The 25,278-nt window shown below is 39.1% G+C and overlaps 1 protein-coding gene across 1 annotated transcript in view; it reads left to right on the top strand.

Moving 5' to 3' along the window:
* Positions 1-25,278, top strand: part of SPAG16 (sperm associated antigen 16) — a 324,063-nt gene that overhangs the window by 218,869 nt on the left and 79,916 nt on the right. The window contains exon 11 of the mRNA XM_062603516.1: positions 6,985-7,128. Within this exon, the coding sequence (XP_062459500.1) occupies positions 6,985-7,128 (144 nt within the window). The remainder of the gene's footprint in view (positions 1-6,984; positions 7,129-25,278) is intronic.

Consider the following 25,278-nt stretch of genomic DNA (forward strand, 5'->3'; position numbering starts at 1 on the left):
GCAAAAGACCGAGCATCACAAAATGGACTTTATTAATTAATCACTAAAGCTGTGTCTATATCTGTGAGTTATAACAATGTGTTTAGTACAATTATATGTGGAGGCATTGTGTGCTGTATGGAGTGTTCACTTTCTGAAGTTTTTTGTGGGGAGGAGAGCTGGTTTGGGCAAGTGAGGAAGTGTGTGAATTTACTCCACTTCTTCATATGAATGAATATGTTTTCTACTGCTGTACAGCTAAGATTGAAGATTTTGTGTACATCATGAATAGAATGAGTACAAGAAGCTACCACTGTAAATTATGAAGCCCTTTGGCCTTTTAGAGGTACGGGTTTAAGGTTCTGGAAGAGCATTTTCTAATTATTTTCAAAGATCTGCTGGGCAGTCTAGAAGGTTAACTACAGATATGTTGAGATCCTAGAAAGTTTTCTCCCTCCTAAATCCTGAATCATAGGAGCTTGGGAAGCAGCCAGGAATTTCACTAGACAGGATAGAGATTTTTAAGCATTGTTCTGGGTGAGATCTATCACTGACATCCAGATGGGCATTTACATAAATGAAACAAAAGATATGAGTTTTGTGCTATGAGTATTTTCCTCTACTTATGTTCATTTTATGTTGGTTCTTTTTTTTTTTCATTTCCTGCTTTCTCTTTTTTTTTAATTGTTTTAGTTCTTATTTTCTCTTTAAAAAGTGTTTTCCCTCATTGCAAGGATGCAAAGTTACGCTTTTCAGTTACACTACCTTTGCATAATAGAACCTGGAATTAAATGTCAGGGTTATAATTACTGCTGAAGTATGCTGGCAGGTGAGACTGGATAGCTCAAGCCAAGATAAAAAGGTGGCAGAAATAACTGTATTAGGGAGATGCTGTGCAAAGAAGACATATTAGGATAAGCTGTAGCAGGCAAAATGATTGATTAGGCTTTTGTGATGTGTTTGGTTTTGATTTATTGGTGGGTTAATCTTGGCTGAGGGCCACATGCCCACCCAGCTACTGGTGCACTCGCCCTCCTTGGCAGGACAGGAGAGAAAACAGGCTGAGAAAGCCCATGGCTCAAGGCAAGGACCATTAATGTTGTTGTGGGCAAAGCAGACTCAACTGGAGGAAAGTTAATTTCATTTATTGCTAATTAAAACAGATTCAGGTAGTGAGAAACGGATAAACATGAAAGCAGCACCTTTCCTGCCCCTCCACTGCAGGCCTTTGCTGCAAACCCCTCAACCCTTCCATGAGGGGCAGGGTGGTATGGTCAGTTCACAGCAGTTTCTGCTCCTCCTTTCTTCTCCCTCTTTTCCCCTGCTCTGGTCCGGGCTCTCCCCACGGCTGCAGTCCTTTAGGAAAAGGCCACAATGCGGCTCTGTGGGCCACAATTCCTGACAGGAAAGTTGATCCAGCTTGGGCTGCCTGTGGGCGATGCAGGAGCTCCAAATGGCACTGGAACAGGACTCCTCTGTCTTTCGTGTTTCTGAATCTGTTGTTTCCCCACGTTTCCCTTTCCTCTCAGGAACCTGGCCTAGAACGCTGCTGGAGATGGGGAAGCCACAACTCCATCTGGGCAGTCTGCGCCAGTGCATGTCCAGAGGCACCACTGGTCACTCACAGACAGGCACTGCCATTTGCTGTGCTGGGTCTGCGGCAGAGGCAGTGCAAATCGGCGGGATCAGGCTGTTCCTGGCATGGGCCCACCCTCAGCTCTCCTCACAGAAGCCGATGGTGCGGGCAGCTTTCTGTTTATATCCTGTGCAAAATGCTTTTGTTTGCTTTTGTTTTCTTCTCATTCTCATCCTCACTACACCGCCCTGATGCTGATACGGAGGAAAATCAGAGATATGCCAAAAGGTGTGGTGAACAAAGGGGTTAACTGCCTGTTTCCCTGTCCCTGCCTTCCTGCTCAGAAAGAAAAAGGGATTTTCAGTCCATCTTGACGTAATAACTGGCCTTTCTACTGATATTAATTTTTTTGTGTGGTCTTCTACCCCTTTATCTGTCAATTTTAGAGATTCATCTTGCTGATAATTAGATCCTTGGAGCACGGTTGCAGAGATAAGGAAGCAGTACCGATCCTCCACATGTAATCATGGAATCATAGAATAGTCAGGGTTGGAAAGGACCTTAAGATCATCCAGTTCCAGCCCCCCTGCCATGGAGAGGGACACCTCACACTAAGCCATGTCACCCAAGGCTCTGTCCAGCCTGGGATGGAGCATTCACAACATCCCTGGGCAACCCATTCCAGTGCCTCATCACCCTAACAGTAAAGAACTTCTTCCTTCTATCTAACCTGAACTTCCCTTGTCTAAATTTACCCTTTATCCTATCACTGCAGTCCCTAATGAAGAGTCCCTCCCCCGCATCCCTATCTCCCCCTTTCAGATACTGGAAGGCTGCTATGAGGTCTCCACACAGCCTTCTCTTATCCAGGCTGAACAGCCCCAACTTTCTCAGCCTGTCTTCATACAGGAGGTGCTCCAGGCCCCTGATCATCCTCGTGGCCTCCTCTGGACTTGCTCCAACAGCCCCATGTCCTTAATCAGTAGCCATCCTCCAGAATTCAGTGTGTGTTATGTACGTTCTTGCCTTCAGAACTTCTCTGTTCTTCCATTCCAACACACCTAGAAAAGACACTGGTAAAGAAAAACTTGCCATTTCCCAGCAGTTTTCATTATAACTTTTTCTTTTCAACCACTTATAACTTCACCCATGTATAAGTTCTCAGGTTGAAATTTCCTGTGCTAAATATCACGAATAAGGCTGAATTCTTGTGTAAGAACGCATTAGCTGAAATATTTCTGTGATAAAGAAAAATGTGTTGGGTTTAGGGTTTTTTTTTTCAGTCTTGGAGGAACTCCTCTCCTGTCATATTTTGGATCAAGAAATGCAGCAGAAGAGCTTTCTGGTCTGAAAGCAGCTACTGGCATTACCAACAATCCTCTTTGCCAGTATCCGGGAATGCAAATAAATAAGTTTGATCAACTCATGAAGTTCTAATAATTACATATCACAAGTGCTAGTCAGTAGAATGCTGTATTAGATTTTGGCAGCTAAATGCTGTCTATATTGAGAACATACTTTTATGTATAACTCCTATATGTCAAACCGTAAAAAACTGGATTTTTCCTTCCTTTCTGCTACAGAGCAATTGGGTGAGGCTGGATAAGTCACTTAGACTACTAAGTTAGTAATTATTTTTGCATTCTTAATTCTCAGAGTGCCTAATTTTGAGACTTCTTGGGTTAGGTTTTTATTTCTGGACCCTTCTTATTTCTACAATCTCTTGAGGTCTGTAGGAGGCTAGTAAAAATGGCTGAATATGTGGTGATTTTGTGAGATGCATTAGCCACTAAAATGCTTTTAAAATTATAGGAGGTTTTGTGTGCCTTACTGTCCTGCATCTGTGCAATTGGATTTAACTGCTGTTATGACTTAGCAGGGGGTTGAGGTAATGCTTTTATTGTTTTATAATTGCCCTTCGCATACAAGCACTGTGTATTTTGTGCATCGAATGAAACAGGGCTCAATAGGAATGTTGCTACTTCAGGACTTGAAGGAACCTCAGGACACCAACCAGTCTTTCTCCTAACCATAATGGAAGTAATCTGTAGGTAATACACGATAGCTGTGCTGAAAGCTTTAAGAACAAGGTAATGATGGCAGATGGCTATGGGTTCCAGTGTTTCAGAAACCTTATTAACAGAAAGTTTTCCTTCACATCTGACTGAAATCTTCCCTGGCTCAGTGCAGCGTGGCTACTGTTTGTATTAAAACAAACACACAATTACACAGACAGATTTGGATTTAAAACTTTTTAACCTGAAGGTTGATTTTTTTTGTGTGTGAAATGATCAAATATAGCACATGTTGAGACCAAAAGTATTTTACATCTGAAGATACAATATTTTTATTTATGGTTCAGTCAAAATAAAATAATTTATGATTGTTTTGAAAGCAAATTACTGGGAGCACTATATATCTCCCATGGCAAGTGCTGAAGAGATGAGCATGTCTTATAATGCTAGAATGAATTGTGTAAACACGGGTATTTATATACTCAATAGCAGCAAAACTCTGAAAGGGTTTGTTTTTTTTCTCTTGGCCACGTTTCCTCTGATCCCATTTCTGTCCCAAAGGAGGAGGAGGAGAAAGCTAATGTTCCTATCACATATGTTCCATTATTGATTTCCATTGCAGTCTACCCAAAGTATTCCGTGCTGGAAATAATTAGACCCTGTGAACAGACATGAAGCAAAAATCTATACAATGCCAGCTTGCCAGAAGTGAAGACAAGGGTGCCTAATTAATGTTGCCTATAGAACGCCTTTTGGATGAATGGACTTCCCTTTCTTAGAAACAGCTCAACAGTCGTGCCGCAGATTTGCTGTTAATTAAATAGCGCTCACTGTGTGCCTGTAATAATGGCATGGAGAAAAAAAAAAAACAACATTGGGCAGCAACAGCATTTTACAAGAACTCCAAGAGCTCTCCAATTAGAAGAAAAGCCTGTGAAAAATAAATCTGCAGGCTCCACAGTGATGACAAGATACTTCCTTCCGTATGAAATTCACTTTAGGGATTGTCTCAAAGCTCTTTAGGAATGTGCAGTCACTGAAGAAGTTTGGACATTTCAGAAGTTGGACAGGACATGTGTTGGGAGGGCTAAGGTCAGGATCTGGAAGGAAGTAGTATTTTCCTTTGAGTGAAAGGTGGACTGAAGGCAATTGAAGTTAGGCCGTATAACACATCTTGGCAACTGAGAAGGCAGATATTTGGGAAGAATATACGAGAGAGAACTGATGGAAAAGCTTCACAACAGGCATGCGCTTTGACTAATAGCAGAAATATCTAGAGGGAAAAACTGGAGGGTGTCTGGTATGTGTAAGAGAGATTAAGAGAAAAATGTAAGCTGTATCCATGTGACACTGCTTGCTTGTTTTTTTTTCTCCAAATAACATAGTGATAGAGTTTTTCACAAACCTGAAAAATCATAGACAGGCCTGAACCAGTGATGGATCTTCCTGCAGTAGCACATGCTGTCAGCCATTTTGCAGCTGGCATCCTTTTCTCCTTCTGTAGTCTTCTCGACTTCTGTTTCTTTTTCCCTTGCCATTCCTTGCTACATCCAGAGGAGCTTAGGACCTTGTTGCTAAGAAGTAGAAGATCCTTCTGTGCTGGTCTCGCTTCTGTGTGAGGTGCGTACTGGTGGGGAAGGAAGCTCCTATCTTTTCAAGGCTAAGTGAAGGGTTTTTAGCAGCCCTGATATGGATTTATCTTTGTATTTATTAGCCCACTCATTTTCCATGAAGCTGGTCTCTAGAGTAGCAATGCTCTATGCCTATGCATGGTGCAGAAAACAGCAGTGGGATTTTTGGTGTGTCACTGATCTCCAACAGTAGAGGGATTCTGGGACAGTTGTTCTCATCCTGTAATTTGCAGGCCACTGACATGCCTTCTTTCAGTTTAATTCTCTCCTTTTATCTCTACTCTCTCCTTACTCTTCTAGGTATCTGTTGTGGCCAGTCTAAGTGATATGATTGCTCTCTGTGCATCTCTGGAGAATTTAAATGGATCATTCCCTCATTCTCTTTTCTGCCTATAAATGCAAAGGGACTTTCTCTTCTTTAGACAAAGACAGAAAAATATTTTTTTTTCTCTTGAAGAAACTAAAGAATGGGTAAAACCCAGGCTCCTTGCTCAAGCAGTTAAATTCAGCTGATGAATCTGTAGGAATCTTCCTAGACTTTGCCTTAAACTGCAAGAATAGGTGTGTTTTGTAATGAAAACTTAGTTTCATCAATATGCTTTTAGCATGGATTTGATAGAGGGAATTATTTTTCAAACTAGAGTGGAAGCTGTAAGTCTGGTTTAGGAATTTTTTGAATTAATTTGAGTGCAAGAGAAAAGGTACTATTAAAAAAGGGATTTTTATAATATGCATTCTAAGACCTCTCTTCCAATTTGTCTGTTTATCATTGTCTCTATTCTCATTCTGTTCTAATAAGTGTTTTTCTCTGCAAACTGTGAGCTCTGATTCACAGCTGAAGTAGGAGCACATGCAGGTTATGATTCCTCTCCCTGTAGTTGCATTTTGATTCTGAAATCCAGGTTTAATATGTTTAAGTAATCTACTCCTGTGGCTTAAGTCAACTCCTGGATACTTTTTGATGTTCAACAAATAGTAAAGCATTACAATAATTTAAATCAAATAACCAAATCCATACAAAATACACTACTTGTTATCTTTCCAACTGATTGATTTTCTTCCCTGGATCCATTTTAAGCTGCACTGCAGTTGCTAAATCAAAAATAAACTGAGTTTTCAGTATAGGTGTGTGATAAGTTTATGATTTCCATTACATGCCAGTGTGCTGCATAATAAAAAATGAAAACATGTAACACATTTTGAGTATAGAATTGAAATGGATTTTCTGACCTACTCCCAGTGAATAGGTGCTGAAGTGATGGTAGAGACTGTAACTCCTGGATTGAATTATCAGTTGAGTTATTTCTCAGTGGTAGGAGACTTTAGACCTGTGGGCATAATGAATTAAAAAAAAAGCAAAAGCATTTGTCCTGTTTCCCTTTGGCCATCAGCAGCAGACTGACAAGCCACTGCTCTTCGAAGTTCATATTGGTACGGCTTGTTCATATATTACCCAGTCGCATGCTTGTAAGAGCATAATCCAACAAAGTATTTTAAAGCATATTCAAATGTTTTAATCAACTGAAACCTCAGGAGAGGGTGGAAAAAAGCCTGGTTTCATGGAAGTCAGGCATCTTTTGTTGTTTTCTTCAGAAGTAGCAGAAACTCCTCTAGCATGTGTTTTAAATTCTTAGGAGCACAGAAGGCATCACTACTTGTTCCTTCCATCTAGAATCAGAGTCCTCTGTAGCTGTTGCCCTGAGTTAAAGAAATCTCACTGCTGTGTATTTAACATAAAATGAAATTGATACAGAATATAATGTGCTTTTCTTTTCTGTTGTAGCTTGGCTTTACATCCCCGAAAAGACATTGTAGTCACTGGCAGTGATGATCACCTCTGGAAAATGTGGGCTTTACCTGATGGGAACACCATCATGACAGGTGAAGGTCACACTGATTGGCTTTCAGGCTGCAGCTTCAATCCAAGGTTAGTGCTAACAGTCCCCTGAACAAGCACTGATCCCTTCTGGGACATATTTATTTGCTCTTTCTTTGTTCATTTGTCTACTCTGATGACTTTGTATTCTCAGTGTAACCCTGTGCTCACTGCTGAATTTCCAAACATGTAGATAAATGTTGCTCTGGCTTTCAGTGTATTGACTTAAGATTGATTGCCTTTAGTGTTTTGTGTATCTTAAACTCCTCCCGTGTGCCAGTGCACGTAACAAGGATTAATAAGCTTTTTAGGTCTCACTGTGTTCATTTGCTCCCTGTTTATGCATTATAACAAACATTGTTCCATTATTAATAATAGAAAAAAGTTGATTTCTTGTATTAGGCATTATTTGTCATATGAGTATTTGAGTTTACTTAGAGAATAAGAATACAAGCTCTCCTTCTTTCTTTTTGTAAAGTTTTGAAGCTGATTAATAAATTAAAGTGAACATTGAAAGTAAGAAATAAATATTCAGGTTACAAGGGTCATGGAAATAGGCCAAACATGAAGTAGATTTCGTGGTCATTCTGTTGAAAAATAAAATGCCATTTTACTCTTTCTCAAAAAAACCCCCAACATTTATTAAGACTGAGACTGTATGTTAAAATGACTCCATCAGATTTGTAAGGCTGCAGTTGCAATGGAATTCTTTAATGTTAACATAATAAAGGTCTGCCAGGCTGCTCACTGAGATTCACTTATAAAAAGAGCATTATTAAACCTGCAACCTTTTATTTTCATTGTATTTTTTTTTTTATGAAACAATATTAGCTCTTTCCTTCACGAGAAGGAAAAATACCCTGTTCAATTTCGTGGTTCTTCCTAATTTCTGATATTTTAATAGTTAGCAGGCACACACACAGAGTCATCTAAACACAGGAAAATCCCCTCCGTCTTTCAAAAACTCAAGAACATGGAGTCATGCTTTCTGGGATGAATTAAACACGCACTTACTCTTTTCTTGCGTCTCTTTCTCCTATGAAACATAGGCTTTTTCTTAAGATGCTTCCATTTCACAGTGTTCTCCCTTTCGTGTGTATCTCCTTAGAATGAATTTTCTATATTTAAAAGAATAAAATCATATTTGACTTAAATAAGTTACTGGAGGAGAGAAATGGAAGACTCAGCTTCTTATTTTAAGGTGGTAAGAGAATCGTTCTATTCTAACAGTTTGCACAGAATTTGTAAGCATGCTGGACATCCTAACTTGCAGATAAACAGAATGCTGCCTTACCTCTTACCTGTTACGAATATAAAACTCATCACAGGGAAAGAAAGGAAAATACAATTAGAAGAGCATGTTATCATTTCTAAAGCTGCTGGGCATGCTAATCAGATTTTGATAATGCATTGTTACCATGACACCCGCTGACTCAGAGACTCAAAACTATTTTCTCATTAGTCTTTGACCAGAATACAGTCCTTTCAATACGCTTTCCTATTCCTCATTCAATTATTGAAATTAAAATGAGTTGAGGTACATCATTATTCTCTTGCAATATAAATTGACTCCTGCTGAATGCTCTGGCGTGAATCAAAGGCGGTGCTGTTAAAATGTTGTCTTCCGTTATTGGATAAAATACATATAATGTGACAGAATACGTTTAATCATACTTTCTTTCTTTTAAGTAGGGGATTTCTAGATCTCAGGTGTTCTGGAAGTAAAAACAATTAAAAATGGAAATTTCTCATAATTATATTCTGTAATCAAATGTAGATAGTCTCTAGCTTTGTTACTGTTTTAAAGACTTAAAATTATGTTCATGCAAAAGTTGATAAGAAAACTATTTTTCTGGAACTAGGCTATTAAATTGTGATACAGGAATCTGGGTACAACTTCCAAACTTCTGCATTCTTTCCTTTTTGTCCTCTGTTAGAACACTTCTCTTCTGCGTTTCTGCTTTCATCTGTAAAATCAGGTTTAGAGCAATCTCCACCTCTGCTCTGAGAAATATCTTATGTCTAGCCAAAGGATGCACATGCATGCAGAGTCACACACACCAGTCCACTTTGAAAACATCTTTGGACAGCATCAGAATGATCCACATGCTGACACTGAGCATACTAGTAATTTGAGGAGGAAGAAATCTAGAGCTGTGGTGTAAATGCAGCTAGTGCTTCTGCACATACAAATAACTGAAAACCTCAGAAATCCATTTTTACATGTTCAGAGTGTACTGCTCCTTACGGTTGTCTTAGTGCCATCACTGTGTAAAAAGAGGTGAAGTTGCAGGTCTCATTAGTAGCTGTGAAGATCTGTAACCTTCAAGCTAATGGTGTGGTTTGGTTTATATATCAACAACTTCTTCAAAAGCAGTGAGAGAATGGGGGTTTGTAGTAAGAACTTACCTGCATACAATAGAAAGGTAAAGGTACATTTTAGGCTCTGGACCTTGTCTGCTGATTAATACAAATTAGTGATGAGGATTGTCGTTTGAATCTTTCCCAGTACTGATGTCCAAAAATATACTTAACTATCATAATGTGCTTGAGCCTTAGGGGCAAGGACCACTGAGTTTCTGAAGAACTGTTGGATGGAGGGGGTTGGGGTCTCTCATTTTACCCTTCATTGACAATGTGCTTCATTCCACAATTTTTTTTCTTTAAAAACACATCTGCTTCGCATCTGAGCAAAGAAGAGTGAGGTGAGGGTGTGTGGTTTGCTGAAGCTTCAGAGTCTGTTGGTGTATGATTTTTTGCACTGCACTCAGTGCTCGTCAGTCTGTACAAAGGGTCTAAGTTCCCCATGTGTTCTCCCTGCATGGCAGTAGCTCCCAGGACAGTAAGGGCAGCAAACTAGCTCTGTGCATGTGAGGAGAGCAGAACATCTCTGATGTGAGACTCTCTGCAGATCTGAGATTAGAATTTTGCCTTAAGCTTTTAGAATAAAAGTAAAACTTCAAACAGATCCTGTCATTTACAGGAGGTAGCAGCTAGAAGAAGGGAGGAGAACAGAGCTTCCTTTTTGAAGCCCAGGTGACAACTGGTCAGACTTCAAAAACAAACACTATTTTTACTTCATGTGTCTGAAGAGTCCTTTGTGATGAATTCGCTATTGCAAGTTCCTGTCACTGTTGAAAAATTTAGGAATATTTTCAATTTATCTTTTATACGTGTGAAGGAGTGAGGGAGTCAGAATGGCTTCTGACCGTTATCCACATGGGCTTCATGTTAAAAATCTGGATAGCTGAAGAGCTTTATAGTGTACCTGCAGATACCAGGTGGCCCAAATGTTTGGAATAGCAGTCAAAAATCATAGAATCAAGTGGGTTGGAAAAGACCTTTAAGATCATCAAGTCCAACCTTTACCCCAGCACTGCTCAGAGCTCCACTAAACCATGTCACTAAGGGCCTCATCTACATGGTTTGTTTTAACAGAAATATGCTGCTTCTGCCAGTTTCCAGAGTAAGCTGACAATGTAAATGCTTCACCTTTAAGAACCATACTGTAATTTCATTAAGATATTTCATGACATGTACTAGATTTATTTATCTTTATTACTAACCTTCCTGGGTGGCTGAAGAGTGAAGCTCTGCAGTGTAGCAGAGGTGTGTGTTAATGCCCGATAAAATCCCAGTCAGCAGTAAAATACTGTATTCTTGTTCTGCGTATGTGCTGGTATAATACATAGTGTCCTTAATATATTCATAAATATTAATCAAGTCAACTGTTCTAAAATGTTTGTAGCCCTTTTCATGAATTGTTCGAGTCTATGGAATAACTGTAGGTTCTTAACAGCTACTTAAAACGCACACTGAAAATTGTTGTCAACTCGTTTGAAATGTCCTGTTCACGTGAGACAGAAGCGGAGTTGCTTGTGTTCTTTCTGTTGTTATTTCAACTCTCACAGTTACTGAGGAAAGAAATCAAAACTTTTATCAATTTGTTTATTATACCAAAAACTCCGCAGCAGTTGTTTTGAGCCATGTGGATTTTCTTTAAGTTCTGTTGCTATTGGAAAACTGGAGGTGGGTATTGTCCCCTCAGTAATTAGGGGAATAAAAAAAAAAATAAATAGGATAACTGGATTCATGCGTCAAACATATTGAAAATAAAGGTAGTTAATGTTTGATGGCCTAGAAAAAAGTGCCAGTGAGGAGGTACAAGAGAAAGATGAGGTGCTGGGCCAAAAGAGCAAGCCATGTTCTGAAAAAACAGAAGCAGCTCAAGAATGTATCTTTCGAAGCTGAAGAAAGTAGTGTTACCGTGATGAAAACCTATGTGTGGATAGATGAGAAAGCCAGCCTTACAGAGGGACAGTACAGAAGGAATTAGCAAAATATGTTGAGGTTGGATGTGAGGGTGTGGTTGAATGGGCTGGGGAGGGAATAGCAACTCCAGGGGGGGCTTGAATTCACACCAGAAGCTTTTAGAGGAATTCAGTAGCACATTAGAGCAGGCTGTGAAGGGGCCATGATTTTGATGCTGCCTGGTTGGCTGTGGGGCTGTGGGTAGTCAGCAGTGAAACATTTATGAATGCTTGGTCTGCAGAAAGGCGTAAGCACCGGTCTCTAAAACCAAGGTCTCTTCCAGCTGCATAAGGCTGAGCAGCACAGAATCACTGCTGAACTTACACTGACTAATACATAAGCAGCCAAAAGTGATGGTTTGCTTTTGGCTTCATCTATGCCCTGTTTCTAGTGGAAATTCAATGCTTGAGATGGGTAACACAGGAGTAATGGGGAAGAGGGGCAAAATTCAGTGGGAAAGGCATGCACAGAAAGGAGACAGAGACAGAATTTCAAGCTAATCAAGATCAGTTGTTCAAATTAACAGGCAGAATCTGACAGTGTTCATTGCTCACTGTATCCCAGGGGACTTCTGCTTGGAGAAGGAGGGAAACATTAAGGAGCAACAGTCAGTCTTGACAACTTGGCAGGTACATGTGTAATTTTGAAATTTCACAGTGGACACTCTTGTGCTTTAATTATCAAAATGAATTACAAGCAGGCATCATGTTTCTGTTTTTGCCCCCTACCTTTATAGCACTTGGTCCCTGCTGAGGAGAGTCCCATTACTGATAAATGCTGATGCATTGGTCCATACCAATCCTCTTGCCAACTATGATATTCTCATTTATCAGTGTGTGGTGAGAAACATCTGCAGCGTATGAAGAGATTCAGGCAGACAATCTGACACTCAAAATAAATGTCTGCTTTCTTTCTGATTACATATTGCAAAGAATGTTTTTTGAATAACTAGAACTGTGCATGGCCCATGAAGCCTCAGCAAATGAAAAGCACTCAATGACATCCTGAGTAAGTAGGGTCTGTAGCCGCAAGACTGACATCAAATATATTCCTCATAATAATAATTCCTAAGGCTGGTCTGAGATGTATTTTTATTTCTATGAGAAGAAACAGGAAATATCTATTATTCCATTTTGTTTAATGGACCGACTTTCAAATATTGATGCTACAGTTATTTGGTGAAACTGGGGAGACTTCAAGACCACCCAGTTGCTACTGAAGTTATGATTTATAAAATATTGCTACAAGCTAATGCTTGTTAGTTTTAGTTAAATAGAGCAGCATTTGTCTGTATGTAAGATGTAATTTAACATTCGGTTGTGTGATTTGACTGTGCTGCTGGAGGCTCTTTCTAGTTAGAGACCTTCATATACACTTCTGGGGCTTTTCAGAATATCTGGCAACATGAAAATAGTTTTGGAGTTAGTGATTTTAAAGTGTTGCATTTTGTTACCCCCCATCCCATAAAGCCACTTCCCAGGCTGGGTCAACAGTCACGGTAAGGTAACACCATACATGTTAACCTACTCGTTAGACCAAAGGAAGTTCTTTGAGATGTCAGGAAAGAACAGGATGAGAATTCAGCTGCATCAGGGGCCCTTTCAAATTCCATGATGGTAAAATTTCAGCTGTGATGTGCTCAGGTACCCTCCCGCTCGTTGTCATCCAGATTGTATTTCTGGTGGCATTGAAGAGTTTTATGTGTTTTCATGGGATAACTGCCCAATCCCAAAGTGTCTATGCAGGCCCTGGGCCTCCCAGAGAATTAATTGTGTAGGCATTCAACTGCTCTGCAATACACTTCCAGTTTGTCAGCTACTTCCAGGCGATTCAGGAGTACTGAGCACAGGCTGCCCAGGTAGCCTGCGGATATGCAGCAAGTGCAACACATCCCAGAGATGGATTCTGCCCATTCAGGAACTGATGGATTCATTATGGACAACAGAGGGTTTTGTATGCAGGAATCTTAGAAAAAAGCTGAGATGGTTTCACAATTGATCAGTCTTCAAAGTATGGAGTACCATACTTTAATTCAGCCTGAGAGTAAGGAGCTGAAACAAGGCAAACCTAGACTTTGTAGGTAACAATACTCATGGCCCATAGCCTGTAGGTACACATGGGGAAGGAAGGGACCTCACTGCCCTAGGAGGTTTCACAGGAGTCATTGGTAAGAGAAGCTCTATGCTCACATGAAGAGTTAAGACTGATCAGGCAAGCTGCTGTGTATACCTGAGAGCCAGGGAGGAGGAGGAAGAAAAATGTCAGCATTCACCGTTTTTTTGTCTGACCATTGGTACAGCCAGACTTATGGTCCTCTCAGTGAAAGGATCTTGGAAATTACTGTTAATAAATGGTCCATAAACAGTGAGCTTCAAAAGACTTTTCTGCTAGTTTTTGAGTCATAGATGCTGAGTTCCACATTATATGTGAAACAAGGCTGAGAGTTAAAAGCCACTAACTCTGCTTTAAACATTAACATAAGAGAGTTGTAAAACTCCTGTTAATCACAAAGGCCTCTGTTGGCTGTCAGTGGAATAGGATTATTCTGATCTGTGCCTTGAAATAGAGACTTTAAAACTTAAGTCAGGGTACACTGCAGAAATAGTTTCTATTTATCCTTTTACTACTATTAATAGCTATTAAAGAAATGCACGAAAGTCTGTACATTTTGCTTAGGACTTTTGAACAGCATCTGTATTGAAAAGGCATGATTTAATTTCTTAGAAAATCTCAAATTCTCATGTAGTTTAGCAAAGCCTTTAGTTACCAGATTACATATTAAATTTGGCAATGGTTAGAAACGTCTTTTGAGTGGCACAATTTCCTGTTGTCTAACTGGCTTTATGTAATGCATCATATTTAGCAGACTAGACATATTTTAAGATCTTTTGTCAAACTGAGCTACTATAAGAAGTGAAAAGAAAAAAGTTGCAGTCATTTATTCTGCAAGGAAAAATCTGTTTCAAAAGTGTTTTGATCAGCTCCCTAGTGAATGGTTTTACCTGTGTTTAACTTGGTGTTTTCAAGTATAGCAGAATTTTAATTTCAAAAGTAGCTTTTTTTTTTTTGTTTCAAAATCCTTGTCAAGCTTCATACTTTTCATAAAAGGAAACAGTCTTCCCATAACATCATTCCTTCTCAGGCCTACAAAGCCTACTATTTTTTCACTTCAGAAACATGTTTGAGTGCGTGGGCATTAGATTTCCTTTGGGATTCTCAATCTCATTATTTTTATCAATAAAAAGCCTCTGCTGGACAAAGGAATAAATCATATATAAATGAAATATGAGAGATTACATGAGAAGCTCAGCTTTTGCTTAGTCTAATCCAATATCTTTGGCCAAATATCTCAATGTCAAAGGCTTTATAAGTATTCTACAGGATCAGTCTGGCAAAGAGAAATCAATAACCAGGTAATGGATTTGATTAAAATTTTTCCCCTTCCACCCACTCCCACAAGCCAAATGTTTCTACCCATACTAATGTCTTCAGCATGTGTAAGTGTTGGTTATTCTCTGGGGTTTGGGGATGTGTATCAATATATTTATCTAATATGCTTTATATCCTTTCAGAGGGCTGTGTTAACTACTGGTGAGTATCTGCTTTAAGAAAAAGCAATGTTTTTTTCTCATTTTATTTTTCTACAGAGAGATCAGTTGTGCTTTTGGAAAATATGGAATGATAATAATTGTAGCTTTGCTACATGTTTAGATCCTGTTTTGTTGTTCAGAATTTGCCTTTTTTTTTCTGCTGCTCCTGTCATGCTGAGGAGTGTTTTCTTACACAGGCCAGCGTACCCAGCAGCTGTCCAATCTTCTGGAGATTTTCTTTGTTGCCAGATCATCAGGTGTCTCCTTTCCCCCGGTCTTTCTGATCTTCTGTCTTTGAGACAGTTGTATTGGAAGACCATGGGCCACCTGCAGTGTTTGGCTTTAAAACAGTAATAATTATACTGTTAGTGTTCTGCAAGGCTGTTACCTCAGCTATAAAGAAGTATTTTTCCACTTCTAGGATTAAGAAGGCAAACAAATAGGAAGACAAAAATAAAAGTCACTGTTGCGTGCATTTTGAAGTTGACTCATAGCTGCTTTAATTGTAGAAATTTGTTTAGACTTTGCATCACTTTTTCTATTTTTAAATATATCCTTCTGTTACCAGAACTGTCCTTGAAAGTTAATTCTAAACTAGAAATACTTTGCAGGACAAAATGCAGCTTCTTTCTTTTCTCTCAGGAGCCTTAAGAGTCTATCATTATATTGATTTTAAAAAGCAAACAGCCTTCAGTTCCATAATGTGGTTACTGAATAGGCTTCACTTTTCATCCAGAATGACCATGTTTTAATGAAAAACTACCTTTGGCTTCTATTCCTTGGTTGGTGGAAATATTGACTACTCAAAGGCAGAGTGATTCACTAATAATATCTCCATTACAGTAATTCAGCAAACAGCAGGAGAGAGAAATGCTGATGACAGTTGAAGAGAGGAAAGGGAGGAAACTGGCTGACAGATGAAGCGGTCCTCCTCTTGAGCAATTCAAATATAGATTTGAAATAATTACAGGAAGAAAATATATTGTAATGAAATGCTGCCCTTTGATAAAACCACTATGTGGTTAGTTTCACAGGTGGCTTACACACTTACTGAGTTTCAAAACCAGTAATTGAAAACCTATTGAAGTTTTTGTGTAAAACTAATAAATTGTAGGAAGCCTTTCCAATATTTAAGGTAAACCACAACATATAACTTTGAAGACCAGAGGTATCACAGCCGTTTTGTTGTCTTGTTAGGTATTTCCTGCCTGCTAGCAGCATGGCTTAGATTTTTAAAAAGCTCTTGAACAGTGGGAGCTGGTTAAAAGGTGTTTAGAGTGTCTGGTTGTGGTACTTTGCTGAAGCCTTTAAGGCATTATTGTAGCTGAAACAAAGTAAGGTCTCTTGCATTTTAGGAATTTGTGATAGAATGCTTACACTGACTGCTTTTTCTCTTTTTTGGTTCTTGTGTATTGGTAAGGAGTTGCAGTTGTAAACATTGTGAAAAGTGTAGTTGGCTTCTTTGTTTCCTTGTATGTTTTCTTTTGTGGATACATAGTGAGAAACTTCACTTCTCTCTTGGTGGGGGGAAAAGGAATGTGGCATCTGAACAGTAAATCTTGTTTCACAGGGCATTTATGTGAGCTTCCAAGCAAGCTACCAAATTCCATGTTAGTCCTGAGTTCCCCAGAGTTAAGACTATTGCTGTGGCAGTTTGCTTTCAGTTAAAACAAAGACTAGACTAGGGGAGAGAGTTAAAATGTATGTAAGAGTGCAAAGACTAGAGTTGGAGGCAATCTGCTTCAAAGTGGTGTTACTCTGACTTATGGAACACATAGAGAAATACTCAGGGAAACATCAGTGGCATCAGCCCCTGAGTTGACCAGCTCTCTGCACGTGCTGGAGGAGGCTTAGTCCCCACCACCCCCTTAGCCAGATGCAACACCAGAATCTGCACATCCCTGTGGCTCACTCCACTCCGAGCAGCTGCTGCTCCGGCAGTTGCTCAGCAGCTGGTGCTGAGTGAAGCCCCATGGCTGATTTACTACTAAGGAGGAGACAAGGGGCTAGAGGGGAGGACTCAGCCAATGGGTCAAGGTAAGAATTGTCAGCAGCTTGAAAAATTGAAACTGTGATAACATGAGACTTTCATTTCTGTTAGTTTCTGCTGAAACAAGTTATTCATACAGCTATACATTTGAGGAAGAATTACATTTTCCTAACAAAGCAATACCTCTTGAATTTACTCATTTTTAATTATGTAATATGTTGGACAATATTTCTGTACTTTTCCATTTAGTACATATATATAATTATCAAGAGGATGTTTGTTTTTTTTCTTCTTAGATGTTAAGAGTTTGGCCAAACTTACACACATGCACACGCACCTTCTTTCAGTTGAAATTGAACCCTTGCCCACAGTTTCTCAAAGAATCTCCCTGAGAAAGTGAGAAGGGATATCAATGGACTGGTACTCATCACTAGTTTTGGTTTTGAAACAATTTTAAGATGGTAGTAGCAGATACCACTTTGGTCAAATCAAACAATTCAAACTCAGAATTTATTAAGGAGTTCTTACAGGGTGTCTGTGGTTTCTTTTGTCTAATCTTCACCTTGTTCATTTGCTATTTTCTTTCTTTTCTTTTTTTTTTTTTTTTTTTTCAGCTGAGCTAATGCCATTAGTGATTAACTTGTTGCCCCTTCATCACAGATACACAACATGTCTTTAAAACCCCTTTCAAAAAGGCCTCAGTCTTCATACCCATGGTTTGTGATTTTGGATACATTTGAACTTCTAATGAAAATAAAAAGTTTGCTAGCCTTTGTATAGTGTTATTTAAATTATTATTTCGGTATCTTATCGTCATAATTTATCATTCAAATTTTATGCTTGTCGATAAGGTAAATAGTTTTCAAATATACTGAATGCTTTGCTTACATAGAATTGTCTCATTATTCTTAAATGATTGTTTTGTGTGCTTCATTGTCTCCTTATCTGAATTTTAGACTTGAAAACAGCCGTAATTAATATTGGGAGCATTAAAGCAATATAATCATACTGGTTGAAGAGGCATTGTGATTATCAGCGTCACAAAACAGGTGTCAAGTTTAATCTTTCTCTTTTCAGCAAAAGTTTATTCAGTTATTCAAATGCAGTAATATTTTGATGTGATTGTTTTGACTCTTGGAAATGAAGAGGAAACATTCTGATCAGCTGTGTGGGTAATTAGATCTGGTGTTTACTTAAAAGGAAGAAAATAATTTCTATCATAGCCACTTTGATAGGGAAAGGGAGGAGGAATATGCAGCTGAAGTCTCCTTATAGAGTACCAATAAAATAATATACTTCTAAACCTACTAGTTCAGCTTCAGGGAAGCCATGAATATGTTCTGGGAAAATTTTGCAGAAATTTTCTTCCTCTTCAGGGTGTGCTTGGATTTCTTTTCCTATCTCTCATCATGATTTTTGGTTTCTGCTGGGCCTGATACAGCTGCTGCCTGAGAATCACCGCGTGCACTCAGTTTTGCGGATCTTCAATCTATTTATTCAGGTTATGAGAAAAAATGTGTTCACCATGGTTGCTTCAGACTGTGAGTACTTTAGGTTTTTTCTAGGTTCATCCACATCCATATTTGAGGATGGGAAGTTGGAAGTACAGAGAGCTAGCTGCCTCCTTGCTTGGGCTCTCAGTTTTACTGGTCTATCCTGTGTTTCTGTGGATTGAGTTATTCTCATTCTATTCAGAGTTATACACATCAAAATATCTGTCAATATAATCTCCTATGTTATGTTTCCTTGTGTGCAATTACAGTCTTGATGCCTTTAATATAGTTGGTTCATTATTGTTTTCAACTGTGAGATAAAGGCAATTGTTTTTTCCCTGAATTCTAGTGGAGTAGATGGGGAGATATCCATGTTATATTGTTCAAATGTGCATTTCCTAAAGTGTAGCTGTTAAAATAACTAACATTAGTGTTAGACTTGAATAGAGAATGGCAATTCAATTGAGACAATGTTTCAGATACTTGAAATGGAAATAAACCCCCAAGTATTTAGTTTGCTGATGACACCAAGCTGTGTGGTTCAGTTGATACGCTGGAGGGAAAGAATGCCATCCAGAAGGACCTTATCACGCTTGTGAGGTGGGCTGATGCCAACCTTATGAAGTTTAACCATGCCAAGTGCAAGGTCCTACATGTGAGTCAGAGCAATCTCAGGCACAGCTGCAGGTCAGGCAGAGAGGAGATTCAGAGCAGCGCTGTGGAGAAGGACTTCGGGGTGCTGGTTGATGAGAAACAACATGAGCTGGCTTCAGTGTGCACTTGCAGCCCAGAAAGCCAACCGTATCCTGGGCTGCATCAAAAGGAGCGTGACTAGCAGGTCGAAGGAGGTGATCCTGCCCCTCTGCTCTGCTCTGATGAGACTTCACATGGAGTATTCCATACAGTTCTGGTGTCCTCAACATAAGAAGGGCATGGAACTGTTGGAACATGCCCAGAGAAGGGCCACGAGGATGATCAGGGGACAGGAGGACCTCCCGTATGAAGACAGGCTGAGGAAGTTGGGGCTGTTCAACCTGGAGAAGAGAAGTCTGTGTGGAGACCTCATAGCAGCCTTCCAGTATCTGAAGGGGGGAGATAGGGATGCTGGGGAGGGACTCTTCATTAGGGACTGCAGTGATAGGACAAGGGGCAATGGGTTCAAACTTAAACAGGGGAAGTTTAGATTGGATATAAGGAAGAAGTTCTTTACTGTAAGGGTGGTGAGGCACTGGAATGGGTTGCCCAGGGATGTTGTGAGTGCTTCGTCCCTGACAGTGTTCAAGGCCAGGTTGAACGAAGCCTTGGGTGAGATGGTTTAGTGTGAGGTGTCCCTGCCAATGGCAGGGGGTTGGAACTAGATGATCTTAAGGTCCTTTCCAACCCTAACTATTCTATGATTCTATTTAGAATGTTTACAAAAATTGCACTGCACTGAAATGCCTCTTTTCAAGGTAGGAGGCTTAGGTTTTATAGAAATACTGCTTTGATATTTAAAAAAAAAAGATTTTAGAAGATGAGGTGGCTTTTTTATTGCTATGACTGACTTCTGTGGTTATATATTTAGGTGGAGGTTCGAATCTCAGTGTTGCCTGGTGCTGGAGGGTTTTGCTATGCCTGTGCCAGAGCTGTTTCTAGCTGCTGTGGAAGTGGAGGATTCTGAGCCTCTTCTAAGTCTGTATCCAGCCACTCACTTCCAGTGCCTGGACTTGGACAGCTCTGGTGCACAGTGAGCCTGTTCGGAGAACTCAGCTGCCAGGAAACTTCATTTCCAGTTTTTCTACTTATTATTTTTTTTTCTAATATAATGGTAACAAAGGGAATGTGTGCCTGAGGAATGCTCTATGAAATGCAAATGTGAACATGGTGAAACCTCACCTTGTCACAATGAGTGAAAAATAGCATTCCGAATTAGAGGAAAAACTTGATTACCAGTTCGTCACATGTGAAGTCAGGACCTTCTCTTTCACACCATAGCATTAGGGCACTTCATTTATTTCATCTTGCCACAAAATGATCTAACCAGTACAATTCAAGAGACATTGGTGTGATGAGTACTTACTGGTTGGTGATGCATTACCTTTAATTAGGTACTTTAGCTCAGATACCAAGTTTTACTATTGCAAGGATTTAAATATGGTTGATTTAGTCCTGGATACTATATAATTTCATTATATATCTATAGCATTTGCCAATGTATTTCTTCGGTATTTGATATGGGGTTTTTTTAGTAAACCGTGTGGCATTAATGCCCTAACCCTGGAGCAATATGTTGTGGGATTGATCCATGGAGATTCTGGTTTTCTTGGCATGAATCTTTTTTCAAGGACTAGACCTTGTGTCAAGGGCTAGACCTTGCTTTCAGTTGTGAATTACTTCAAAAATCGTTAGCATGCAATTAGGTTTAATGGTTGAAGTAATGAAAATTTGTCTTGAGTACAAATTCCAGATACGAATTGTACTGTCATTTATTTGTTGTATTTATGTATTTTCTCTCAAGCTGTATTGTTGCAACAAAACAGTTGCAGTCGCACAAGTAGCAGGGGAAGTTGACTGACTGTGAATGAGCCTCAGGACTTGTCTAACAGTTGAAGGACGTGGATATGGAAGATTTTCTTAGCCTCCTGTAATTGTATTCTTTGCATTTGAGTAGAGTATATGAAAAATGAATGAGGAACAGGAAGATGGTCACACTTTGGATCAGCTTTGAGAGTTGCTGGGTTTGAGGCTTTCAGGTTTTTTTGGTTTTCCCCCTTTGTTGAGCAGTTAGGTGTTAGACTGCATGGCCTCATGAATGAATATTCAGTTTTTATACAAAGCCTTTCTGTGAAGAGTGGAAGATTGTACTAATTTTGGTATGCTGCTTCTCTTGTACTAACCCAAGATTCTGTTCGTCTTCAGCATTTCCATCTCTTCCACTCTCAGACTTCAGTTGTTATTGATCACTGTCTCCATTACCTAATTCCCTGCCTTTGGTTATGTTCAAATCCCTGGGGAATGGCTCAGTAAGATCATCAGTTGCCTAAAATGCAAACACTTGGCTAGCACTCTATCTTGTGTGTTATCTTGGGCTTCACTGTCAAGATCATTACACAGAGTGAGTTAAACATTCTTCCAGGTGCCTGGGAAATGTTCAAATCCCAGTGCAGAAATTGCCACAGGCTGTGAAATCTCTATACACTCACTGAAGTCTCTATGCATATGAATATGCAGCTTGAAAATGATACTTCATACAAACTTGCAAATGGGATTAATGGCTGTGGTTCATTACTGGCTATTGATTGAAATTAGACATCACTGGGCAACCTTTTGGGGATGGTAATAGATTTGAATTGACTGATCCACAGCTTTGCCTTTCAGAGGAACTGTGACACAGGATTATCATTGCTAATATAGGTCATAAATCAGTTCTGTACATGGAATTCATGTATCTGAACTCCTTCCAAACTACATTTTTCCCTGCTTCAACAGCCCTTCATTAAAATTAGAGGGTTTGGAGTCATTCCAATGGAGGAAAAACAACCCCTGCTAGATGGGATGGGTGTTGAGATTAGGTATCACACTGTAATAGCACATTGTGTAATGTTTATTATGGGTATTGATTGGTGCTATGTGTGATTTTATGTGGGCTAGAATTTATTTATAAAATGGGATAGTGTATAGGAAGACTTTGACTTACATTGCTGTTATTTGAAGGAAAGTATTGGAATGGTACAGAATAGATGCCATTTCTGGAAAATAGGGTAGTTTTGCAATATTTACTCATTATATTTAATTTCAGGTAAAATAATTATTTCTCATGAAGTTAATGAAAGAAAATTTACTTGGCAATATCCTACAGCAAGGTGCCACAACTGGATACAGAAATAATGTTTGCCTTCAGTATAAGCAGCTTTCATAACTGTTGGAGATATCACTGGCTAGGCTCTTACAAGCGCCCTACTTCAAATAGGATGCCCAAATGCTCTACTCTTTGGTAAATAGGTGTAGAACTTTGGTGTAGGGTGTGGGGTGCTGGACATGCACTGGCAGGCAGCTTTTAGAAGAGAGCTCATTTTTTTTTATTATCATTTGTTGTTGTTTAAAAGGTAATTATTCACTGGTCTTTAAATCTTTCATAGAGCTCTGCATTGTCTAGTGCCTGCTGTCCTGCTGACATGCATTTTGCTACACCTAATCTCCAAATATTGCAACTAGTTTATCTGTTGTCTTTTCAATTTTATTCCTTACCTGGTGTGCTTCCAAAGCCTCCTAAAAGGCAATTTTACATGTACTAAAACCTGGCTTCTATTAGGTGCCTAAATTATTTTTAAATCTTATTTAACCACTTTTAATTACATGACATTGAAAGACAGCCAACTCATTTTTTGTACATTAAAAAGACTAGCCTGCAGTGAATGTGGGGGTACCAAGCTAATCTTAGCAAGCTAATGGATTTGAATGTAGCAGGCCTGACTGTATAGCTGATGAAGTGAATTGGAGCAATCTGCTACCTTGTGGTCATAACAAAAAAAAAAATCATCATAATGATTCTGAATGCAGAACTGTAGAGTGTGAAATAAAGGAGCAATTGTGCACTGGAACAGAGACAAGCTGGTAAGAGCAGCGCGAAAGGTGCCAGGTGAAATGAAATTTCTGTGTCTGTATGGTTGGGTATGCCAGCTTCTGTCATCAGTTCAGAAAGGGAAAATACTTTGAAATATGGAAGATGTTATGTTGAAACTTGTGTATAAATGACTTGAATTTGTTGTCTAAATATATATATGTATTTTATATATGTTATATAACATATTATATATAATATGTTCTATACATATGTGCAATATAAGCATGTTATATTTAAGTTATCACAGATGTGTTCCTTTTGAAGTGTAGTGTGACCTCAAGGAAGTATTAATAATGGAAGTGAACTTCATTAAAACAAAAGATTACTATTATTACAACTACCCCAGTGTGTGATCTAGAAGCAGTAACAAATGGTGCTATGCCAAAAGACTGCTTTATTTTTTTCCTTTGATGTCACACCCAGCTGCAAGCCAGGTAGAATGGCAGGGGGGAAACAGTTATCCTGCCTTGGGTCAATAATATAAGCATGAAATATGATAAAAAAATCTATCAATTAGGTAATGTAGAATGAAAAATTACCTTGAGTTTTGCGCTTGAGGTACTATGCACCTACAGCTTTCTGAAGGTTTCCAGCCAACAGCCTGGTGCCACTGGTTTTTGCAGGGTGGTTGCATTTTTTTTCTCAGACAAAAAGCCATGTACCTATGTGCCATCCACCATCTGCTGGTTACTGCAGTGCTTCCTGTCTTTGAAACTTCTTCATTGGATTATAGAATGTCAGTTTATGATTGATTTTGCATTTTGAAATTTAATTCTTCCCCCCTCCCTTCCCAGCTTTGTTGATAACTGAGGAAAAGGTATTTTCATATTTCTACTGCCGAGCATTCCAGCATTCACCTTCTGTATAAATGACATTTTGTCTATGAATAAAACAGGAGTAAAATTGAGCTTAAGATGATTCTGAAAGATGAACCATATTACAATTACTACATAAAATGTGTCTTAGACACGTAGTCCGTGAGGGTAATGAAAGCAACACCCAAAACGAACCATAGATATAAAAAACCCCTAGGGGTTTTAATAAGAAATGTCATTGTAAATAATTAATGTGACTCAGAGTTCCAGTAGCAAAAAAGTGAACTGTATCTCAAGTCTGTTTCAAGGTTACAAAATCTATTAGAAACAAAATCTTTGCTACTGAGTGTATTGTTCAAATACAGGCTAAGAACATGAGGATGGCTGCACATGCCAGATTCTTTTGGACCATCATCCTGTACCAAGCAGCGAGGACCAGAGGATACCTAAGGATGGTTAAGAATAAGGGAAGGCATTTTTGAGGTTTTGTCTTATTACCCTCCTGGGCTCTTGGGTTCTTGGGCCAGATGCAGTTTCCATGTGATCCCTGATGTATTCCTCTTCTCGAACTTCCCATCTTCCTTTGTACCCACAAAGCGTTGGATCCACATCATCCTTTGTCAAGGAACTATGGAAGTCTTCTGCCCAGTATGGAAAAAAAAATTCGCTTATTGCATTTTTAATACTTTTTAATGGGAACTTCTTTATTAATATGTTAAGCCTAACCTTTTTTAAATTCAGCCTGATTTTCACCTTCTCTGGTGAGGTGAAAATGAGGGGCTATGATAAAAACACACTATGGCAAAGTAGGACAGTGAAGAACCACAATGATTGCACAGCTGAACTGAGGTTTAGTATTGCATTTCCTTACATTGGTTTTAATATGAAATGGAAAATAAGGTGTTTAAATACAGCCCTCATAACCAAAGGTGAGAACCCATTAGGAGGTACATACTTTCCTAAGTGCAGTGTCTGGATGACTGTTTTTAACCCTGTTTCCAAGGAAAATGAAGGTTATGAGGATGTACTCCCCTTACCCCCCTTCACTTCTGAGCATGTTCCTTACACCATCTTCTATGCTCTCTAATCACTTCTAACCTGCAGGCTAATTCTGCCAGGACTTGGAAGACAGAAGTGTAAAGGTTTGATCAATTCCTGATACATTTAATTAATAAACAGCTTAGATGATGGCACTAGGAGGCAAAAGATATTTCCATAGGCATTCAGGCTTCATTAAATTCTGATCTTCATGGAGTAACTCAGTTTTGCTAGACTTTTCCTTTCTTTATCTTTCCTCTTTGCCCTAGCATAAAATGTCAGAAAAAATAAAGTTATCTTTTAACAGTATTTGCAGTTCTTCCCTTGGGCTTTGCTGTGCTTAGGGTCTACCTTCCCTAAT

This window comes from Pezoporus occidentalis, unplaced genomic scaffold (assembly GCF_034315485.1).
Source record: "Pezoporus occidentalis ecotype Australia unplaced genomic scaffold, CSIRO_AGI_Poc_V1 ctg118, whole genome shotgun sequence".
In the NCBI taxonomy this organism is placed as follows: domain Eukaryota; kingdom Metazoa; phylum Chordata; class Aves; order Psittaciformes; family Psittacidae; genus Pezoporus; species Pezoporus occidentalis.